Source organism: Salarias fasciatus, unplaced genomic scaffold (genome assembly GCF_902148845.1).
Source record: "Salarias fasciatus unplaced genomic scaffold, fSalaFa1.1, whole genome shotgun sequence".
Classification (NCBI taxonomy): domain Eukaryota; kingdom Metazoa; phylum Chordata; class Actinopteri; order Blenniiformes; family Blenniidae; genus Salarias; species Salarias fasciatus.
This window is the reverse complement of record NW_021941285.1, coordinates 31493-51384: the sequence shown is the minus strand read 5'-3', so window position 1 is coordinate 51384 and position 19892 is coordinate 31493. Positions and strand designations below refer to the sequence as shown.

General features: G+C 52.5%; 1 protein-coding gene across 1 annotated transcript in view; it reads right to left on the bottom strand.

Annotated features, from left to right (window-relative positions):
• Positions 1–17776, bottom strand: part of rgl2 (ral guanine nucleotide dissociation stimulator-like 2) — a gene marked incomplete at its 3' end in the record, with an annotated part of 45327 nt that extends 27551 nt beyond the window's left edge. The window contains exons 1-2 of the mRNA XM_030086954.1: positions 17660–17776; positions 15525–15667 (exon numbers count right to left, since the gene is read on the bottom strand). Of these exons, the coding sequence (XP_029942814.1) occupies positions 15525–15659 (135 nt within the window). The remainder of the gene's footprint in view (positions 1–15524; positions 15668–17659) is intronic.
• Positions 17777–19892: the final 2116 nt, after the last annotated feature.

Genomic DNA, 19892 nt, shown 5'->3' with positions numbered 1-19892 from the left:
CCAGGTCCAGGGTCCGGGTGGGAAGAACCAGGTCCAGGGTTCAGCTGGGAAGAACCAGGTCCAGGGTCCAGCTGGAAGAACCAGGTCCAGGGTCCGGGTGGGAAGAACCAGGTCCAGGGTCCGGGTGGGAAGAACCAGGTCCAGGGTCCGGGTGGGAAGAACCAGGTCCAGGGTCCAGCTGGGAAGAACCAGGTCCAGGGTCCGGGTGGGAAGAACCAGGTCCAGGGTCTGGGTGGGAAGAACCAGGTCCAGGGTCCGGGTGGGAAGAACCAGGTCCAGGGTCCGGGTGGGAAGAACCAGGTCCAGGGTCCGGGTGGGAAGAACCAGGTCCAGGGTCCAGCTGGGAAGAACCAGGTCCAGGGTCCAGCTGGGAAGAACCAGGTCCAGGGTCCAGCTGGGAAGAACCAGGTCCAGGGTCCGGGTGGGAAGAACCAGGTCCAGGGTTCAGCTGGGAAGAACCAGGTCCAGGGTCCAGCTGGGAAGAACCAGGTCCAGGGTCCGGGTGGGAAGAACCAGGTCCAGGGTCCGGGTGGGAAGAACCAGGTCCAGGGTCCGGGTGGGAAGAACCAGGTCCAGGGTCCAGCTGGGAAGAACCAGGTCCAGGGTCCGGGTGGGAAGAACCAGGTCCAGGGTCTGGGTGGGAAGAACCAGGTCCAGGGTCCGGGTGGGAAGAACCAGGTCCAGGGTCCGGGTGGGAAGAACCAGGTCCAGGGTCCGGGTGGGAAGAACCAGGTCCAGGGTCCAGCTGGGAAGAACCAGGTCCAGGATGTTTGGATTATTGAACAATGCTGTGAGGCTGAAGACAGGATGGACAAACGGTGCTGGACAGACGGCGCTGGACAGACGGCGCTGGACAGACGGTGCTGGACAGACGGTGCTGGACAGACGGTGCTGGACAGACGGTGCTGGACAGACGGTGCTGGACAGACGGTGCTGGACAGACGGCGCTGGACAGACGGTGCTGGACAGTTGGTGCTGGACAGACGGTCCTGGACAGACGGTGCTGGACAGACGGTGCTGGACAGACGGTGCTGGACAGACGGCGCTGGTGTTCCAGTTCACGTCCTCCAGTGACTACAGAGGTTCAGGTTCTGTCTGGGACTGAGGAGGCCCCCTTTCTCGACCCGGTCTCAGACGGCGTCCCTTCATCTTGACCCACAGGTCTGACCTGCACTAGCAGCTGGGACAGGCTGTCCAACATGAGCCCAGGAGGCGTTGGACGGTCCAGCAGAAGGACCGGCTCTGCCCCCTTTAAGCCCCGCCCACGGCTGCTAAACGCTTGCTAGCCTTGTTAGCCTGACTGGACCCGATCGAGGTGTGTGATCCGGAGTCCTCCATGAAACCAGCTCCAGACCCAGAGGAGGCAGAGGACGCAGAAGACACAGAGGACACGGTCAGACGGCTTGACTTTACCTGGGCGAGTCCACGCAGGCAGCAGTGTGAGCTTCCTGGAAGCCGTCAGGACATTTCCACTCCGCCCACCACCCTGTCCCCACCACCCCGTCCTCACAGCTCTGTCCTCACGGCTCTGTCCCCACCGCCCTGTCCTCACGGCTCTGTCCTCACGGCTCTGTCCTCACGGCTCTACGCTGACCTACATCTGACGTCCTGCGGTTGAATCTCTCTGAGTCTCTGAAGACACACCTGGAGCAGGAGATAAGCTCCGCCCCCAGCAGGCTGCAGCACACACACACGTTTGTACTTCTATAGTTGTGAGGACACTCATTGACATAATGCATGACCTAGCCCCTAACCCTGACCCAGACCCTGACCCTGAGACTGACCTGAGCCTAACCCTGACCCCGACACAGAAATCAAGTCTGAACCCTCAGAAGGTCTGGAGAAACGTGAGGACCGGATAAAACGTCCTCACTCTGATGGTACAAACTCATTCTGGTCCTCACAACTGAGTATCTGCAAGAACACACACACACACACACACACACACACACACACTGACAGAGCCCTGAGGCTATTTCCAGAACAATACCGCTCCTCTTTCAGCCCACCCTCCCTCCACCATTTTGTCTCTGTTCCCCTCCCGACCCTCTCCCGTCCCGTCCCTGACCCCTCCCCCTCTCGTCCCCCTCTCGTCCCCCTCCGTCCCCCTCCGTCCCCCTCCCACCCTCCACTCTCCCTCCCAACAGATAAACCAGTTCTATGACTCCTGTTGGACCAGAGAACCCAGCAGCTGCCAACCAGGAGACACACTGCACTGCTGCCGAGGCACACTTAGCCTCACTTAGCTTAGCCTCACTTAGCTTAGCTTCACTTAGCTTAGCCTCACTTAGCTTAGCCTCACTAAGCTTAGCTTCACTTAGCTTAGCTTCACGAAGCTTAGCCTAGTTTAGCTTAGCTTCACTTAGCTTAGCCTCACTTAGCCTAGCCTCACTTAGCTTAGCCTCACTTAGCTTAGCCTCACTTAGTTTAGTTTCACTTAGCTTAGCTTCACTTAGCTTAGCCTCACTTAGCTTAGCTTCACTTAGCTTAGCTTCACTTAGCTTAGCCTCACTTAGCTTAGCTTCACTTAGCTTAGCTTCACTTAGCTTAGCCTCACTTAGCTTAGCCTCACTTAGTTTAGTTTCACTTAGCTTAGCTTCACTTAGCTTAGCCTCACTTAGTTTAGTTTCACTTAGCTTAGCTTCACTTAGCTTAGCCTCACTTAGCTTAGCTTCACTTAGCTTAGCTTCACTTAGCTTAGCTTCACGTAGCTTAGCCTAGTTTAGCTTAGCTTCACTTAGCTTAGCTTCATTTAGCTTAGCCTAGTTTAGCTTAACTTCACCTAGCTATACTGCAGTACATATATACTGCAGTGTATATATATATATAAATATATATATATATATGTATGTATATATACTGCTGCCTCCGGCTCTGCTGCACAGCGGCACACCTTTACACCTGTACGTTGATTTAGCCACGCCCCCTTGTGTTTCTGCTGCTCCCTGTGGATGTTTATATTATTTATTGCTTTTTTCATTTCTTTCCTTTTATCTTTCTGTTCGAACCAAAGAGCTGCTGTAGAAACTCTGCCGCACATGAATGAAGACAGGAAACACTTTCTGTTCTCTTCTGTTCGAATTAGCGTAAATCTCCCGTCACTCACATGATGCCGAGGAGTTTGTTTCATTTTAACCTGTGGTGTCCAGCAGGGGGCAGCAGAACCGAGGTTCCTCTGCTGGAAGCTTCCAGACTGATCTGCTCTTCCACGGCAGCCTATCAGCATGAAGCTCCTCTTGATCACATGACTTCTGACTTTATTTATTCATTCTGATGACTGAGACACTGCTGGACTGACAGGAGGACAGAGAGAGGGAGACAGAGAGAGAGAGGGAGAGGGAGAGGGAGAGAGGGAGAGACAGAGAGAGAGAGAGAGACAGAGAGAGAGGGAGAGGGAGAGAGGGAGAGACAGAGAGAGAGAGAGGGAGAGAGAGACAGAGAGAGAGGGAGAGGGAGAGAGGGAGAGACAGAGAGAGAGAGAGAGGGAGAGAGAGAGACAGAGAGAGAGGGAGAGGGAGAGACAGAGAGAGAGAGAGACAGAGAGAGAGACAGAGAGAGGGAGAGAGAGATAGAGAGAGAGAGGGAGAGACAGACAGAGAGAGCTAGAGAGAGAGAGAGGGAGAGAGAGAGTCAATAATATTTTTGACCTTTCAGGTTCCTGATCAAACCTCAGGGCCTCAAACAGAAAACCTACAAACAATAAAAAACAGGACAAATGGTTTGATAACGAAGCGAAAATCTGAGAAAAGAATGAAGGAACCCGTCAAACCAAGAACCAGAGACCCAGACGAGCCAAACACACGCCGGCAAGACAATGGAACATTAAAACAGGACATGCTGAAGGCAGCTCCGGGCCGTGGAGGGTCCATGAAGACCAGTCACCTCTGGGAGAACCGGGACGCTAAAACAGAACCATGAGGGTCTCCCATTCAGAGCAGTGACTTGTGGGTAAACCATTTCACAGATCTATTTGGACCGATAGAAACAAATGAAGACCAAAAACACATCATCAATAAACTGCACAGTTTAGAATGGGCTATAAAGGACTACCAGAACCCTTTAGACCCCCATCACACTAACAGAGCTACAAGACCAGATCAGCTCCCCAGAAACCAGGAAGGCTTGAGGCCCTGAAGGCATCCTGAACCAAATGATTCAGGTCTCAGGCCACAGATTCCAGCTCGCCATTCTGAAACTTTTCAACCCTGTCCTCCACGCCGGGATCTTCCCGGACGTCTGGAACCAGGGACTAATAAGGCCCCTTCACCAGACCCGAGACAAACTGGACCCAGCAGCCACCGTGGACCCCGTGTCAGCAGCAGCCTCGGTAAAACCTCCACCTCCTCACCCTGAATCCTGTCCTGACCAGTCCCAGACTGGCCTCTGACCAGACCACTGCACGGCGGATCACGTCCCCCTCAGTCCCTGAGAGGACCACAAACCAGGACCAGAGAGACTGTTCTGCTTCCTGGACTTCAGACAGCATCGATTCAGTCTGGACCAGGCTCTGCTGGACCAGGCTCTGCTGGACCAGGTTCTGCTGGACCAGGCTCTGCTGGACCAGGCTCTGCTGGACCAGGCTCTGCTGGACCAGGCTCTGCTGGACCAGGTTCTGCTGGACCAGGCTCTGCTGGACCAGGCTCTGCTGGACCAGGCTCTGCTGGACCAGGTTCTGCTGGACCAGGCTCTGCTGGACCAGGTTCTGCTGGACCAGGCTCTGCTGGACCAGGCTCTGCTGGACCAGGCTCTGCTGGACCAGGCTCTGCTGGACCAGGCTCTGCTGGACCAGGTTCTGCTGGACCAGGCTCTGCTGGACCAGGTTCTGCTGGACCGACTGCTGCAGAGAGCAGCAGGAGGGAAAACCTCAGGGTTTCCACCAGACCTTTTCAGTCCGGGCGCCGCCCACGCTAAATTCCCTTCAGCATCCACACCAATGAACTGGCAGAAGCTCCGGAACAGTCTGCAGCACCGGGGTCACCCCGCAGACACAGAGGTCAAAGGTCGGCTGTTTGCTGCTGACCTGCTGCTGTCTCCGGCCAGAGAAGGTTCCAACAGCTGGATCTCCTGCAGCAGTTCTCCAGACCTGGTCCTGACAGGAAACCAGTCCAGAATTAAAGCCGCGCGGCAACGAAAGCCATCGCCAACAGTGCTTCACTCCCTGCTATTGCCGTCGACGTCTCGCGCTCGCTAAGTTGACATTAAAGGAATACTCCACCCAAAAAACGATTTGGCCTCATTTTCCACTCACCCTCGTGCTGAGAAACACTCTGGAGAACTTTCATCGTCAACAAACAGGGACAGACAGGGCCCGAAAGAAAAAACGGTCCATAAAGTCCACAAAACGTGTCCATTTTCCTTCATGCTGCTCGTCCGCAGTAATCCGAGAGTCCTGAGCGGCAACGTCCAGAATTCAGTCTTAAAAGGAACCCCGACTATAATGATAAATTTGCTCTATGTGGTTCAGCTTGCTGTCAGTAACATATCTATGAATAATTTAAAAAAATATATACATTCAGTTAACTATATTTTAACAAAGTTTATTTCGCACGGAGGCCGCCATTGTTGTGCACGTTGCAAAGCATTCTGGGTAGTGACGTCACAAAGTTGTTTCACCTCTCAGCAGTGTTTTAGGAGTGATCTGTTCACAGCTTTATAAGCATGAGTGTTCAACCCTTTCAATTCGAACCAACACGAAACCAAATACAGAGCGAGGACGAAAATGAAAGTAACAGAGGAGATGACGATAAAAATGGTAGCTATCAAGAGGAAGAGAGAGTCGGTCACAGCCGCTGGTGCCTTTGTGGATGCTGCCTCTCAGTGGCGACCGAGAGAGACCGTCTGCTGCAAAGAGCTCAATTTTCTTTCTGTCGCTGTTCATGGTACTTATTTACTTTATATCGTCACGATTAACATAATTAACACAAAAATGACAAACGGAGATGGTTGCTCTCTCTACTTTACCATAGATCTCCCTTGTATCACAGCGCATCCAAACTTTCAGGCTGTCTGCATAAACCCGGACGTCTTGTGGGCCCCGGCCAGCAGGGCCGGGGTGGGGCTGAAATTCAGCCCGGGAGCGTCGTGTGGAGACGCGTTTTATCTGAGGAAGGGCCCGGGGGGGGGGGGTAGGTGCGGTCATACTTCGGTTTGCGGAGCGGGAGCACATATATAACATACCGGAGAGCGGCCACGCACACGGCCGGGAGAGCACACACAAATCTTGTGTTATCATTTAAAATCTGGCACGGCGGCCTAATAACAGACAGTGTTCTTACCATATTTAACAGTCCAAAACACTCCACATCACTGCCATGTCCGGATTCTCCTCCTCCTCCCTGTTTCAGCTGAGCGTCACTTGCTGGTGTTATTCGGACTCGTTTTGAGTCATCATCGCGTTCCCCTTCCTTCTTTTTAAAAAATGACAGTAAATTTACTGTCTTTTAGACATGTTTGATTCGCCCTTTGCTTACTCTCTTCATGAATAATCTCAGATGCAACAACTTTCTGTCAGAGGCGGGTTTGATTCACTGCGTCAGCAGATCTGCGGCTCTTTTAAATGACTTATTTTTTTAACCTTTAATTGTATTAAACAATCTGAAATTAGTAACAGTTGTTCTGTGAATTAATGTTAGAATATTATTATTTTATGCAGTTAACGTGATTTCTGAGCACAGGTATGGGGAGCTGAACTCTCCCACAGGCATCTTCCCACTCTTTTCTTAATTTTCTCTCCTTAGGAAAGCTGTGGATGCTCACCACACTTTTTTCTTAATTTTCTCTCCTTAGGAAAGCTGTGGATGCTCACCACACTTCTTTTAATTCCCTTGTTTTCAAAATTACATCCAAAAGTGACGCAATGTGGCATTTTGTTCAGTTGTAGCTGACGAGAGAAGTAATTTGTGAGTAATTTGTGGCTTTGCTCGGTGAACAGACAACTACCTGACGTCATCACTCCCAGAATGCATTGCGCGGCCAAAACATGGCCGCCACCATGTAAGCAATAATCCTATAAACGAGTGGCATTTTATAACTTATGCATTATGTTTATACTTTTCTAACAACGTATTTTAAGTGTAGACATCAGCGACAACATTTGTAAAGCTAATAGACATTTTAATCGGGGTTCGCTTTAACGAGGTCATTCAGTACATTTTCAGAGCCTAAGCAGCTCTCTCTCTCCTGCTATACTATACTATACTGCTCTCTCTCTCCTGCTCTACTATACTATACTGCTCTCTCTCCTGCTATACTATACTATACTGCTCTCTCTCCTGCTATACTAAACTATACTGCTCTCTCTCCTGCTCTACTATACTATACTGCTCTCTCTCCTGCTATACTATACTATACTGCTCTCTCTCTCCTGCTATACTATACTATACTGCTCTCTCTCCTGCTATACTAAACTATACTGCTCTCTCTCCTGCTCTACTATACTATACTGCTCTCTCTCCTGCTATACTAAACTATACTGCTCTCTCTCCTGCTCTACTATACTATACTGCTCTCTCTCTCCTGCTATACTATACTATACTGCTCTCTCTCTCCTGCTATACTAAACTATACTGCTCTCTCTCTCCTGCTATACTATACTATACTGCTCTCTCTCCTGCTATACTATACTATACTGCTCTCTCTCTCCTGCTATACTAAACTATACTGCTCTCTCTCCTGCTCTACTATACTATACTGCTCTCTCTCCTGCTATACTAAACTATACTGCTCTCTCTCCTGCTCTACTATACTATACTGCTCTCTCTCTCCTGCTATACTATACTATACTGCTCTCTCTCTCCTGCTATACTATACTATACTGCTCTCTCTCTCCTGCTATACTAAACTATACTGCTCTCTCTCCTGCTCTACTATACTATACTGCTCTCTCTCCTGCTATACTAAACTATACTGCTCTCTCTCCTGCTCTACTATACTATACTGCTCTCTCTCTCCTGCTATACTATACTATACTGCTCTCTCTCTCCTGCTATACTAAACTATACTGCTCTCTCTCTCCTGCTATACTATACTATACTGCTCTCTCTCCTGCTATACTATACTATACTGCTCTCTCTCTCCTGCTATACTAAACTATACTGCTCTCTCTCCTGCTATACTATACTATACTGCTCTCTCTCCTGCTATACTATACTATACTGCTCTCTCTCCTGCTCTACTATACTATACTGCTCTCTCTCCTGCTCTACTATACTATACTGCTCTCTCTCCTGCTATACTATACTATACTGCTCTCTCTCCTGCTATACTATACTATACTGCTCTCTCTCTCCTGCTATACTATACTATACTGCTCTCTCTCTCCTGCTATACTAAACTATACTGCTCTCTCTCCTGCTATACTATACTATACTGCTCTCTCTCCTGCTATACTAAACTATACTGCTCTCTCTCCTGCTATACTATACTATACTGCTCTCTCTCCTGCTCTACTATACTATACTGCTCTCTCTCCTGCTCTACTATACTATACTGCTCTCTCTCCTGCTATACTATACTATACTGCTCTCTCTCCTGCTCTACTATACTATACTGCTCTCTCTCCTGCTCTACTATACTATACTGCTCTCTCTCCTGCTATACTATACTATACTGCTCTCTCTCCTGCTATACTATACTATACTGCTCTCTCTCCTGCTCTACTATACTATACTGCTCTCTCTCCTGCTCTACTATACTATACTGCTCTCTCTCCTGCTATACTATACTATACTGCTCTCTCTCCTGCTCTACTATACTATACTGCTCTCTCTCCTGCTATACTATACTATACTGCTCTCTCTCCTGCTATACTAAACTATACTGCTCTCTCTCCTGCTCTACTATACTATACTGCTCTCTCTCCTGCTCTACTATACTATACTGCTCTCTCTCCTGCTATACTATACTATACTGCTCTCTCTCCTGCTCTACTATACTATACTGCTCTCTCTCCTGCTATACTAAACTATACTGCTCTCTCTCCTGCTCTACTATACTATACTGCTCTCTCTCCTGCTCTACTATACTATACTGCTCTCTCTCCTGCTATACTAAACTATACTGCTCTCTCTCCTGCTCTACTATACTATACTGCTCTCTCTCCTGCTCTACTATACTATACTGCTCTCTCTCCTGCTATACTAAACTATACTGCTCTCTCTCCTGCTATACTATACTATACTGCTCTCTCTCCTGCTATACTATACTATACTGCTCTCTCTCCTGCTCTACTATACTATACTGCTCTCTCTCCTGCTATACTAAAGTATACTGCTCTCTCTCCTGCTATACTATACTATACTGCTCTCTCTCCTGCTCTACTATACTATACTGCTCTCTCTCCTGCTATACTAAACTATACTGCTCTCTCTCCTGCTCTACTATACTATACTGCTCTCTCTCCTGCTCTACTATACTATACTGCTCTCTCTCCTGCTATACTAAACTATACTGCTCTCTCTCCTGCTCTACTATACTATACTGCTCTCTCTCCTGCTCTACTATACTATACTGCTCTCTCTCCTGCTATACTAAACTATACTGCTCTCTCTCCTGCTCTACTATACTATACTGCTCTCTCTCCTGCTATACTATACTATACTGCTCTCTCTCCTGCTCTACTATACTATACTGCTCTCTCTCCTGCTCTACTATACTATACTGCTCTCTCTCCTGCTCTACTATACTATACTGCTCTCTCTCCTGCTATACTATACTATACTGCTCTCTCTCCTGCTATACTAAACTATACTGCTCTCTCTCCTGCTATACTATACTATACTGCTCTCTCTCCTGCTCTACTATACTATACTGCTCTCTCTCCTGCTCTACTATACTATACTGCTCTCTCTCCTGCTATACTATACTATACTGCTCTCTCTCCTGCTCTACTATACTATACTGCTCTCTCTCCTGCTCTACTATACTATACTGCTCTCTCTCCTGCTATACTATACTATACTGCTCTCTCTCCTGCTCTACTATACTATACTGCTCTCTCTCCTGCTATACTATACTATACTGCTCTCTCTCCTGCTATACTAAACTATACTGCTCTCTCTCCTGCTCTACTATACTATACTGCTCTCTCTCCTGCTCTACTATACTATACTGCTCTCTCTCCTGCTATACTAAACTATACTGCTCTCTCTCCTGCTATACTATACTATACTGCTCTCTCTCCTGCTCTACTATACTATACTGCTCTCTCTCCTGCTATACTAAACTATACTGCTCTCTCTCCTGCTCTACTATACTATACTGCTCTCTCTCCTGCTCTACTATACTATACTGCTCTCTCTCCTGCTATACTAAACTATACTGCTCTCTCTCCTGCTCTACTATACTATACTGCTCTCTCTCCTGCTCTACTATACTATACTGCTCTCTCTCCTGCTATACTAAACTATACTGCTCTCTCTCCTGCTATACTATACTATACTGCTCTCTCTCCTGCTATACTATACTATACTGCTCTCTCTCCTGCTCTACTATACTATACTGCTCTCTCTCCTGCTATACTAAACTATACTGCTCTCTCTCCTGCTATACTATACTATACTGCTCTCTCTCCTGCTCTACTATACTATACTGCTCTCTCTCCTGCTATACTAAACTATACTGCTCTCTCTCTCCTGCTATACTATACTATACTGCTCTCTCTCCTGCTATACTATACTATACTGCTCTCTCTCCTGCTATACTAAACTATACTGCTCTCTCTCCTGCTCTACTATACTATACTGCTCTCTCTCCTGCTCTACTATACTATACTGCTCTCTCTCCTGCTATACTAAACTATACTGCTCTCTCTCCTGCTATACTATACTATACTGCTCTCTCTCCTGCTATACTAAACTATACTGCTCTCTCTCCTGCTATACTATACTATACTGCTCTCTCTCCTGCTATACTATACTATACTGCTCTCTCTCCTGCTATACTAAACTATACTGCTCTCTCTCCTGCTATACTATACTATACTGCTCTCTCTCCTGCTCTACTATACTATACTGCTCTCTCTCCTGCTCTACTATACTATACTGCTCTCTCTCCTGCTATACTAAACTATACTGCTCTCTCTCCTGCTATACTATACTATACTGCTCTCTCTCCTGCTCTACTATACTATACTGCTCTCTCTCCTGCTCTACTATACTATACTGCTCTCTCTCCTGCTATACTAAACTATACTGCTCTCTCTCCTGCTATACTATACTATACTGCTCTCTCTCCTGCTCTACTATACTATACTGCTCTCTCTCCTGCTATACTAAACTATACTGCTCTCTCTCCTGCTCTACTATACTATACTGCTCTCTCTCCTGCTCTACTATACTATACTGCTCTCTCTCCTGCTATACTAAACTATACTGCTCTCTCTCCTGCTCTACTATACTATACTGCTCTCTCTCCTGCTCTACTATACTATACTGCTCTCTCTCCTGCTCTACTATACTATACTGCTCTCTCTCCTGCTATACTAAACTATACTGCTCTCTCTCCTGCTATACTATACTATACTGCTCTCTCTCCTGCTATACTAAACTATACTCTGCTGCCCCAGTGCAGTCTGCGAGCGCCCTGAACGACGGAAGCCGCGGCAGACCAAGCCAGACCCCGGGCACCGGGCACCGGCCCCCCTGCACCGGCCCATCTGCACCAGCCCCCCAGGCACCGCCCCCCTGCACCGGCCCCCCCAGGCACCAGCCCCCCCTGCACCGGCCCCCCCAGGCACCGGCCCCCCCCCCAGGCACCAGCCCCCCCAGGCACCAGCCCCCCCAGGCACCGCCCCCCCCCCTGCACTACCCCCCCAGGCACCAGCCCCCCCAGGCACCGCCCCCCTGCACCGGCCCCCCCCAGGCACCAGCCCCCCAGGCACCAGCCCCCCAGGCACCGGCCCCCCTGCACCGGCCCCCCCCAGGCACCAGCCCCCCAGGCACCAGCCCCCCAGGCACCGGCCCCCCTGCACCGGCCCCCCCAGGCACCAGCCCCCCAGGCACCAGCCCCCCAGGCACCGGCCCCCCTGCACTCCCCCCCCAGGCACCAGCCCCCCCTGCACCGGCCCCCCCCAGGCACCGGCCCCCCCAGGCACCAGCCCCCCCTGCACCGGCCCCCCCCCAGGCACCGGCCCCCCCAGGCACCAGCCCCCCCTGCACTCCCCCCCCAGGCACCGGGCACACAGGCACCGGGCACCCAGGGGGGGCCGAGCAGAGAGCCCAGGACCCAAGGGAGAGACCAGTCCCAGGAGTACCGGCAAGTGCGCCCCCCCAGAGTTCCAGCCACGTACCCCGAGACCCGGGGTATCAGAACTCAAACCCCCCCTCCCCCCAGCCCCACCCAGGCCTCTACTACCAGCTGCTTGGGCTCCCGCTCCGGTCCCCCCCCCCCCCCAGGCATGCAGGAAGTGCATAATGACTGGAGACAAACAGGAAGCAGGAAGCAGGAAGCAGGACGCCGCCCAGAGCCTAACAAACAGTAGAGCAGCCAAGAGTCTGGTGGGACAGCTGCTGTCCCCCAGCCTGCTCCTGGACCGGACCGGACCTGACCCGGACCCGAACCCGGACCGGACCCGGACCCTGGCAGCCTGCTCAAAGCTCAGCTACACACCGTCACACAGCTGGAGACAACTGACCACGGCATGCAGTGAAGGGGCGGGGCCAGGGAGCAGAAGCCCCACCAGCTTCCCCCTACCAGGGCTCCTCTCGGTGACCCCTGACCCCTGTGGATTTGTGCACGTGACCCTGCGGCTCTGAGCCTGAGGCTGGATAAAGAGGGACAAAGACCAGACCCGAACCTGGAGAACCCACTCTGGTAAGACCTGATGTCCAGGACTCCTCAGGAGACATGAGGACAGACCTGATGTCCAGGACTCCTCAGGAGACATGAGGACAGACCTGATGTCCAGGACTCCTCAGGAGACATGAGGACAGACCTGATGTCCAGGACTCCTCAGGAGACATGAGGACAGACCTCGTGTCTCCTGGTCTGACTGCAGAGGACTGCAAAAGATCAGGAAAACCAGACTACAGAAGCATGAGGGTCTGCAGGGCAGGAAGTCCAGGAACTAGTCCTGGTTCCACGGAACCAAAAAGGACTTAAAACCAGTCATACTGAGGCATTCTGGGAAATAACACTGAACGTCAACCTGCTGGACGCTGGACGCATCTGTCTGTCCTTCCAGAGCAGACCTGTCAATCAAGTAGCCGGATGGACCAGCTGGTCTCTGCTGGTCTCTGGTCTGAACGGACCAGCTGGTCTCTGCTGGTCTCTGGTCTGAACGGACCAGCTGGTCTCTGCTGGTCTCTGCTGGTCTCTGGTCTGAACGGACCAGCTGGTCTCTGCTGGTCTCTGGTCTGGGGCTGCAGGAGCTCAGCTTGTGGTTTTAACTGGTCCGGTCCAGCAGGAGGCGCCGGAAGCTTCTACTGATCTGCTCCTCCAGAGAGTCCAGCATGAAGCGGCCCTGGGACCAGGACGGCTGACTGTAGTCTGAGGACGGAGACACTGCTGGACTGACAGGGGGACAGAGATACAGGAGGAGAGCGAAGTCTGGACGGTCTGTAAGAACCTGGACGCTCCAGAACCGGAGCAGAGGACAGAGAACTTCCTCCAGACTGGAGCTGGAGAACCCTGAGGATCCAGGTGTCAAATTACACCAGAGCACCAGGGGGGTTCTGCACAAACCAGGATGAATCCCTCCAGGATAACGAGGAGGCGGGGCTTCAGTCAGCCCAGTCGGGGTTTCTGGGATTCAGCGGTTGCTCGTTTGTCGAGCCGGGATGAAAAGACACGGTGAGTCCAGCCCGGGCTGGATCCTCTGGATCAGGGGCGTCACAGCGTTCCTCTAGACCACCAGATCCATCCCAGAGTCTCAGGCTGAACATGGAACAAGGACGAGTGTCTTCCTTCACCGAGACGAGCAGCAGTGTGAACTATACCGGCGGTCGGGGGCAGGACAGCGCCCCCACGCTTCAGTGGTGAGGACAGGTACTGCATGCAGGCCGCATCTTTAATAAAGTGAAACAGTGAAGCTCAGATCATCACGAGCAGCGGCCTCATTCTGCCTCTGGTCCATGACTATGATCACACACAAGTCATAATAATAAAATACAGGAAATACACCCGTCCCCCCCCCCCAAAAAAAAACAAAAGACGTCACAGACCATGTTTTCAGGGGCCTTATGTCTCAACGGGGGGCTTCATAGAATCTGTAAACAAAATATACTACAGTCAACCAGCAGACTCCAGCGGGAAGGTTTGGCTGCAGGAGGAAGAAATGATGGAATGAGTGGAAAAAGCAGGAAATGCTGCAAACCACGCCCACTTCTCATTAACCACACCCACTTCTCATAAACCACGCCCACGTCTCACATTCCAGACAGCAGAGCAGCGCCTGGTAGCTAGCCTGGTGTGGAGCAGCTAGCCGCAGAGCATCAGTCGCCATGGTAACTAGTCCTGGTAGCTAGCCTGGTGTGGAGCAGCTAGCCGCAGAGCATCAGTCGCCATGGTAACTAGTCCTGGTAGCTAGCCTGGTGTGGAGCAGCTAGCCGCAGAGCATCAGTCGCCATGGTAACTAGTCCTGGTAGCTAGCATGGTGTGGAGCAGCTAGCCGCAGAGCATCAGTCGCCATGGTAACTAGTCCTGGTAGCTAGCCTGGTGTGGAGCAGCTAGCTGCAGAGCATCAGTCGCCATGGTAACTAGTCCTGGTAGCTAGCCTGGTGTGGAGCAGCTAGCTGCAGAGCATCAGTCACCATGGTAACTAGTCCTGGTAGCTAGCCTGGTGTGGAGCAGCTAGCCGCAGAGCATCAGTCGCCATGGTAACTAGTCCTGGTAGCTAGCCTGGTGTGGAGCAGCTAGCTGCAGAGCATCAGTCGCCATGGTAACTAGTCCTGGTAGCTAGCCTGGTGTGGAGCTGCTAGCTGCAGAGCATCAGTCGCCATGGTAACTAGTCCGGGATTAACTTGACCAGCTTTTGTGCAACCGACTTGAGGCTAACTTCGTCCAGGATCACCACAGTTTGCCGGTTGAATCCCTGATCCTGGTTTGGTGCAGAGCCCCCTGATCCAGACCACCGTTAGTCCAGACCACCACCAGAGAACAGGGTGATCGAAACCACAGGGAGAACATGAAGACTGATAAAACATCAGCCTGATCATGACCTCTGACCCCTGACAAGACCCGAGGCCGGCCAGAGAGGCCCCTGGTGCATGCTGGGACTGCAGGAACCTGGGGAGACAGAGCCTTGTCCATCTCCGCCCCCACCTCTCCGTGACTGCTCCGACCCCCCCTTCAAGAAAGAACTCAAACCCCCCTGTTCAGAAATGCTTTTGATGTTTTTTCTGCTGTTGATTTTCTGCTGCTGTGTTTTATTTTTTTGTGTGTTGTGAAGCGACTTTGACTGTCCTGAACAGCGCTGTACAAATAAAATGTATTATTATTATTATTATTATTATTATTATTATTTTAATTAGGAGGCTTCATGTTCTCCCTGCTCCCGGTCGGGACCGTCTGGGTCTCGGGACACTGACCTGCGGCGCGTCGGGGCGGCCGGCGGCCGGAGCGGCTCCGTCGGGGGGCAGCGGTCGGTATCCAATCAGAGGCACCTGGCTGGACTCCGCCCCCGGCAGGTCGGCCCCGCCCACTCTCAGGTTACGGGGCAACATGGCGCCGTCTGAGGAGACAGGAAGGAAACACTCGTTTGTCTTCTGCTTTTCGTCCTCGAGCTCCGTCCCTCGATGGGAGTGGGGGGCCGCAGATGGCCCCGGACCACAGATTGGACACCGTGGGTGTAGATCTGTCTTGGATGCTTCTGGAGGCCGCGAAGCGAGTTGGACTGGACAGGGACCAGGACTGGACTGGACTGGGACCAGGACAAGGACCGGGACCACGATCAGGACTGGGACCAGGACCAGGACCAGGACCATGACTGGGATCAGGACAAGGACCAGGACGAGGATCAGGACCAGGACCAGGACGAGGATGGGGACGAGGTCGAGCATGAGGACCAGGACCAGGGCAAGCGGGAGGCTGGATGCCGTCCTCTGTCCTCACCCTGCTTCCCGTCCCCTCCTGTCCCCGGTGTCCCCGGTGACTCAATGTCCTGGGTATCCCCGGTGTCCTCGGTGTCCCTGGTGTCCTCGGTGTCCCCGGTGTCTCGTGTCCAGGTCAGTGTGAAGACAGACACAGTGAGACGAGAAAAGCCTCCAGCTGAGAACTGAAAGTCCGACTGACGCCGTCAGCCTTTGAGCAAGGCAGTGCCGCGACGGAGACTAGAGTCTCTGGAAACTTCCTCACTACAGCCGAACATCTCCAGGTTCCTCCAGGTTCCACCAGGTTCCTCCAGGTTCCACCAGGTTCCTCCAGGTTCCACCAGGTTCCTCCAGGTTCCTCCAGGTTCCACCAGGTTCCACCAGGTTCCTCCAGGTTCCACCAGGTTCCTCCAGGTTCCACCAGGTTCCACCAGGTTCCACCAGGTTCCTCCAGGTTCCACCAGGTTCCACCAGGTTCCTCCAGGTTCCACCAGGTTCCACCAGGTTCCTCCAGGTTCCACCAGGTTCCACCAGGTTCCTGCAGGTTCCTGCAGGTTCCTGCAGGTTCCACCAGGTTCCTGCAGGTTCCACCAGGTTCCACCAGGTTCCACCAGGTTCCTGCAGGTTCCTGCAGGTTCCACCAGGTTCCTGCAGGTTCCACCAGGTTCCTGCAGGTTCCACCAGGTTCCACCAGGTTCCTGCAGGTTCCTCCAGGTTCCACCAGGTTCCACCAGGTTCCTCCAGGTTCCACCAGGTTCCTGCAGGTTCCTGCAGGTTCCTGCAGGTTCCTGCAGGTTCCACCAGGTTCCTCCAGGTTCCTCCAGGTTCCACCAGGTTCCTGCAGGTTCCTGCAGGTTCCTGCAGGTTCCTGCAGGTTCCACCAGGTTCCTGCAGGTTCCTGCAGGTTCCACCAGGTTCCTCCAGGTTCCACCAGGTTCCTGCAGGTTCCACCAGGTTCCTGCAGGTTCCTGCAGGTTCCACCAGGTTCCTCCAGGTTCCACCAGGTTCCTGCAGGTTCCACCAGGTTCCTCCAGGTTCCTGCAGGTTCCTGCAGGTTCCTCTGTTTACTGACAGTCTGTCTGTTCTCTCCTCCACCCTCCAGAGAGCAGCAGTGAGTAACTGCTGCTCTCTGGAGGAGTGAGGAAACACGAGCCTGAAAGCTATTGACACACACACACACACACACACACACACACACACACACACACACACACACACACACACACACACACACACACACACAATGACACACACAATGACACACACACACACACACACACACAATGACACACACACACACACACACACACACACACACACACACACAATGACACACACAATGACACACACACACACACACACACACACAATGACACACACACACACACACACACACACACACAATGACACACACACACACACACACACACACACACACACACACACACCACACACACGCTGGCAGCTTCCTCCTCTGACAGGGTGGAGGAGGTTCTGCAAACACACGAAACAAACCGAGAAAGAGGAAAGAATCCGGCTTGAACCGGACCCGGAGCCGGACCCGCGGGCTGGACTCGAACCCGCAGGCTGGATCCGGACCCGCGGGCCGTACCCGGACCCGGACCCGGACTCACCGGTGGCGGAGCCTCATCCGCAGGATGTCCTCGCTCCGCGGCGGGTCGAGCTTCAGGAGCGGCAGAGAGACTCCGTCCTCCACCCTCTCTCTCTCTCTCTCTCTCTCTCTCTCTCTCTCTCTCTCTCTCTCTCTCTCTATCAGCCTCCACCCGGTGCGCCTGTCCAGCCTGCAGCAGCTGATAGCACTGTGGCCCTCCGCCCCCCCTCCTCTCTCTCTCCCTCCCCCCTCCTCTCTCTCTCTCTCTCCCTCTCTCTCTCCCCCTCCTCTCGCTCTCTCTCTCCCTCTCTCTCTCTCCCCTCTCCTCTCTCTCTCCCCTCTCCTCTCGCTCTCTCTCTCCCTCTCTCCCCCCCCTCTCTCTCTCTCACAGTGCATGCTGTGTGTGATTAGCAGCCTTTAGAGCTATAGAGGTTCTGGAGGGTCTTGAGGGTCTGGAGGGTCCATCAGAGGTTCTGGAGGGTCTTGAGGGTCTGGAGGGTCCATCAGAGGTTCTGGAGGGTCTTGAGGGTCTGGAGGGTCCATCAGAGGGTCTGGAGGGTCTTGAGGGTCTGGAGGGTCCATCAGAGGTTCTGGAGGGTCTTGAGGGTCTGGAGGGTCCATCAGAGGGTCTGGAGGGTCTTGAGGGTCTGGAGGGTCCATCAGAGGTTCTGGAGGGTCTTGAGGGTCTGGAGGGTCCATCAGGTTCATCAGAGGATCAGAGAACCCTTTTCTATTTTTAGGGTCCCTACCCTACAGAGTTCCACTATGAACCTGTTTCTGTCTGATCCAGAACCAGAGACCTCCTCAGAACTGAATTCTACCAACCAGGCAGCTTCATGGACCCTCCAGGCCCAGCAGGACCAGGTCCTGGTTCTGGTCCCACAGCCGGACCAACAGGACCCATACTGGACTCTGTAGACCAGATGTAATGTGATTGGTCCAGCCGGTCACATGACCGCACCACGGGGACAGAGGAGGCGCTGTGATTGGCTGATTGATGTGAAAATCAGAGTCTGATCCAGAAGAACCCGATCCAGAGACCAGAGCCGGGTCTGGAACCAGGAGCTCTGTGTGCTGATTGACCCGGGTTCTCTTCTAAACAGCATCATCGCCCCCTGCTGGAGCCTCCCGGACCTGCGTCTCTTTGGTCTTTATGATCTCCTGTTCTCCGGCAGAACCTGCAGAGCGGAGACTCCTGCTGAGACTCTTCATGTTGGACATGTGGGACAGCGGTGAGGCGGACTCTGGACCCTCCAGAACCAGAGAGGTTCTGGAGGTTCTGAACAGAACCTGAGGAGCAGGGCAGAGCGGAGCATTAGTCGGGAACATCAGTGCAGATGAAGCAGTGCAGGGTGAGCAGAATCCGGCAGAACCCAGAAGAACCCAGAAGAACCCGGCAGAACCCGCAGAACCCGGCAGAGCCCAGCAGAGCCCAGCAGAGCCCGGCAGAACCCAGAAGAACCCGGCAGAACCCAGAAGAACCCAGAAGAACCCGGCAGAACCCGGCAGAGCCCAGCAGAGCCCGGCAGAACACAGAAGAACCCGGCAGAACCCAGAAGAACCCGGCAGAACCCAGAGCACCCTGAGAGGAGGTCTGTTTCCCCTCAGTGGGTAGTTCAGTAGACCCTCCACAGCAACACACACACACACACACACACACACACACACACCAGGGCATTAACAGACATGGAATCCTCCACCCAGCCACGGTGATCATGGCGGTCAGAGGCACGGCGCGGCGGACTCGGCGGTGATGGAGCCGGGCTCAAACACTCGGGACAACAGTCTTACACGTTCCAGAGACACAAGGGGAGGAGGACACGCGGGACACAATGGATTACAGTTTTTCACAATTGCTAAAACACATTTCTTGAAACCTCCATCCATTTTCTCAAAACCTTAAACACAAATCCAAAAATCCACACTACATTCACAAAAACCTCAGACATTTCTGTCAAAATCGAATTATCGCCTCAAAACCAGTTCTCTTGTGATCAAAACCACACTCTGCGTTCAGATCTCACACACAGCAGGTAGAAACATCTTCACCTCAGATCGTTCATTAGACACTACATGAAATCACTGAGGACACAGCAGCAGTCCACACTCTGAAACCTGCTGGGTTATTTTCCCAACCCATTTCCTGGGTAGCCCTAGATTTTGTGCAGATTGAGTCACTTTTACCCCAAATTAGATGAATTGTGCCGACCCAGCAGAGTGAGTTGATGATTTGAACAAAATCACCATTTTGAAAC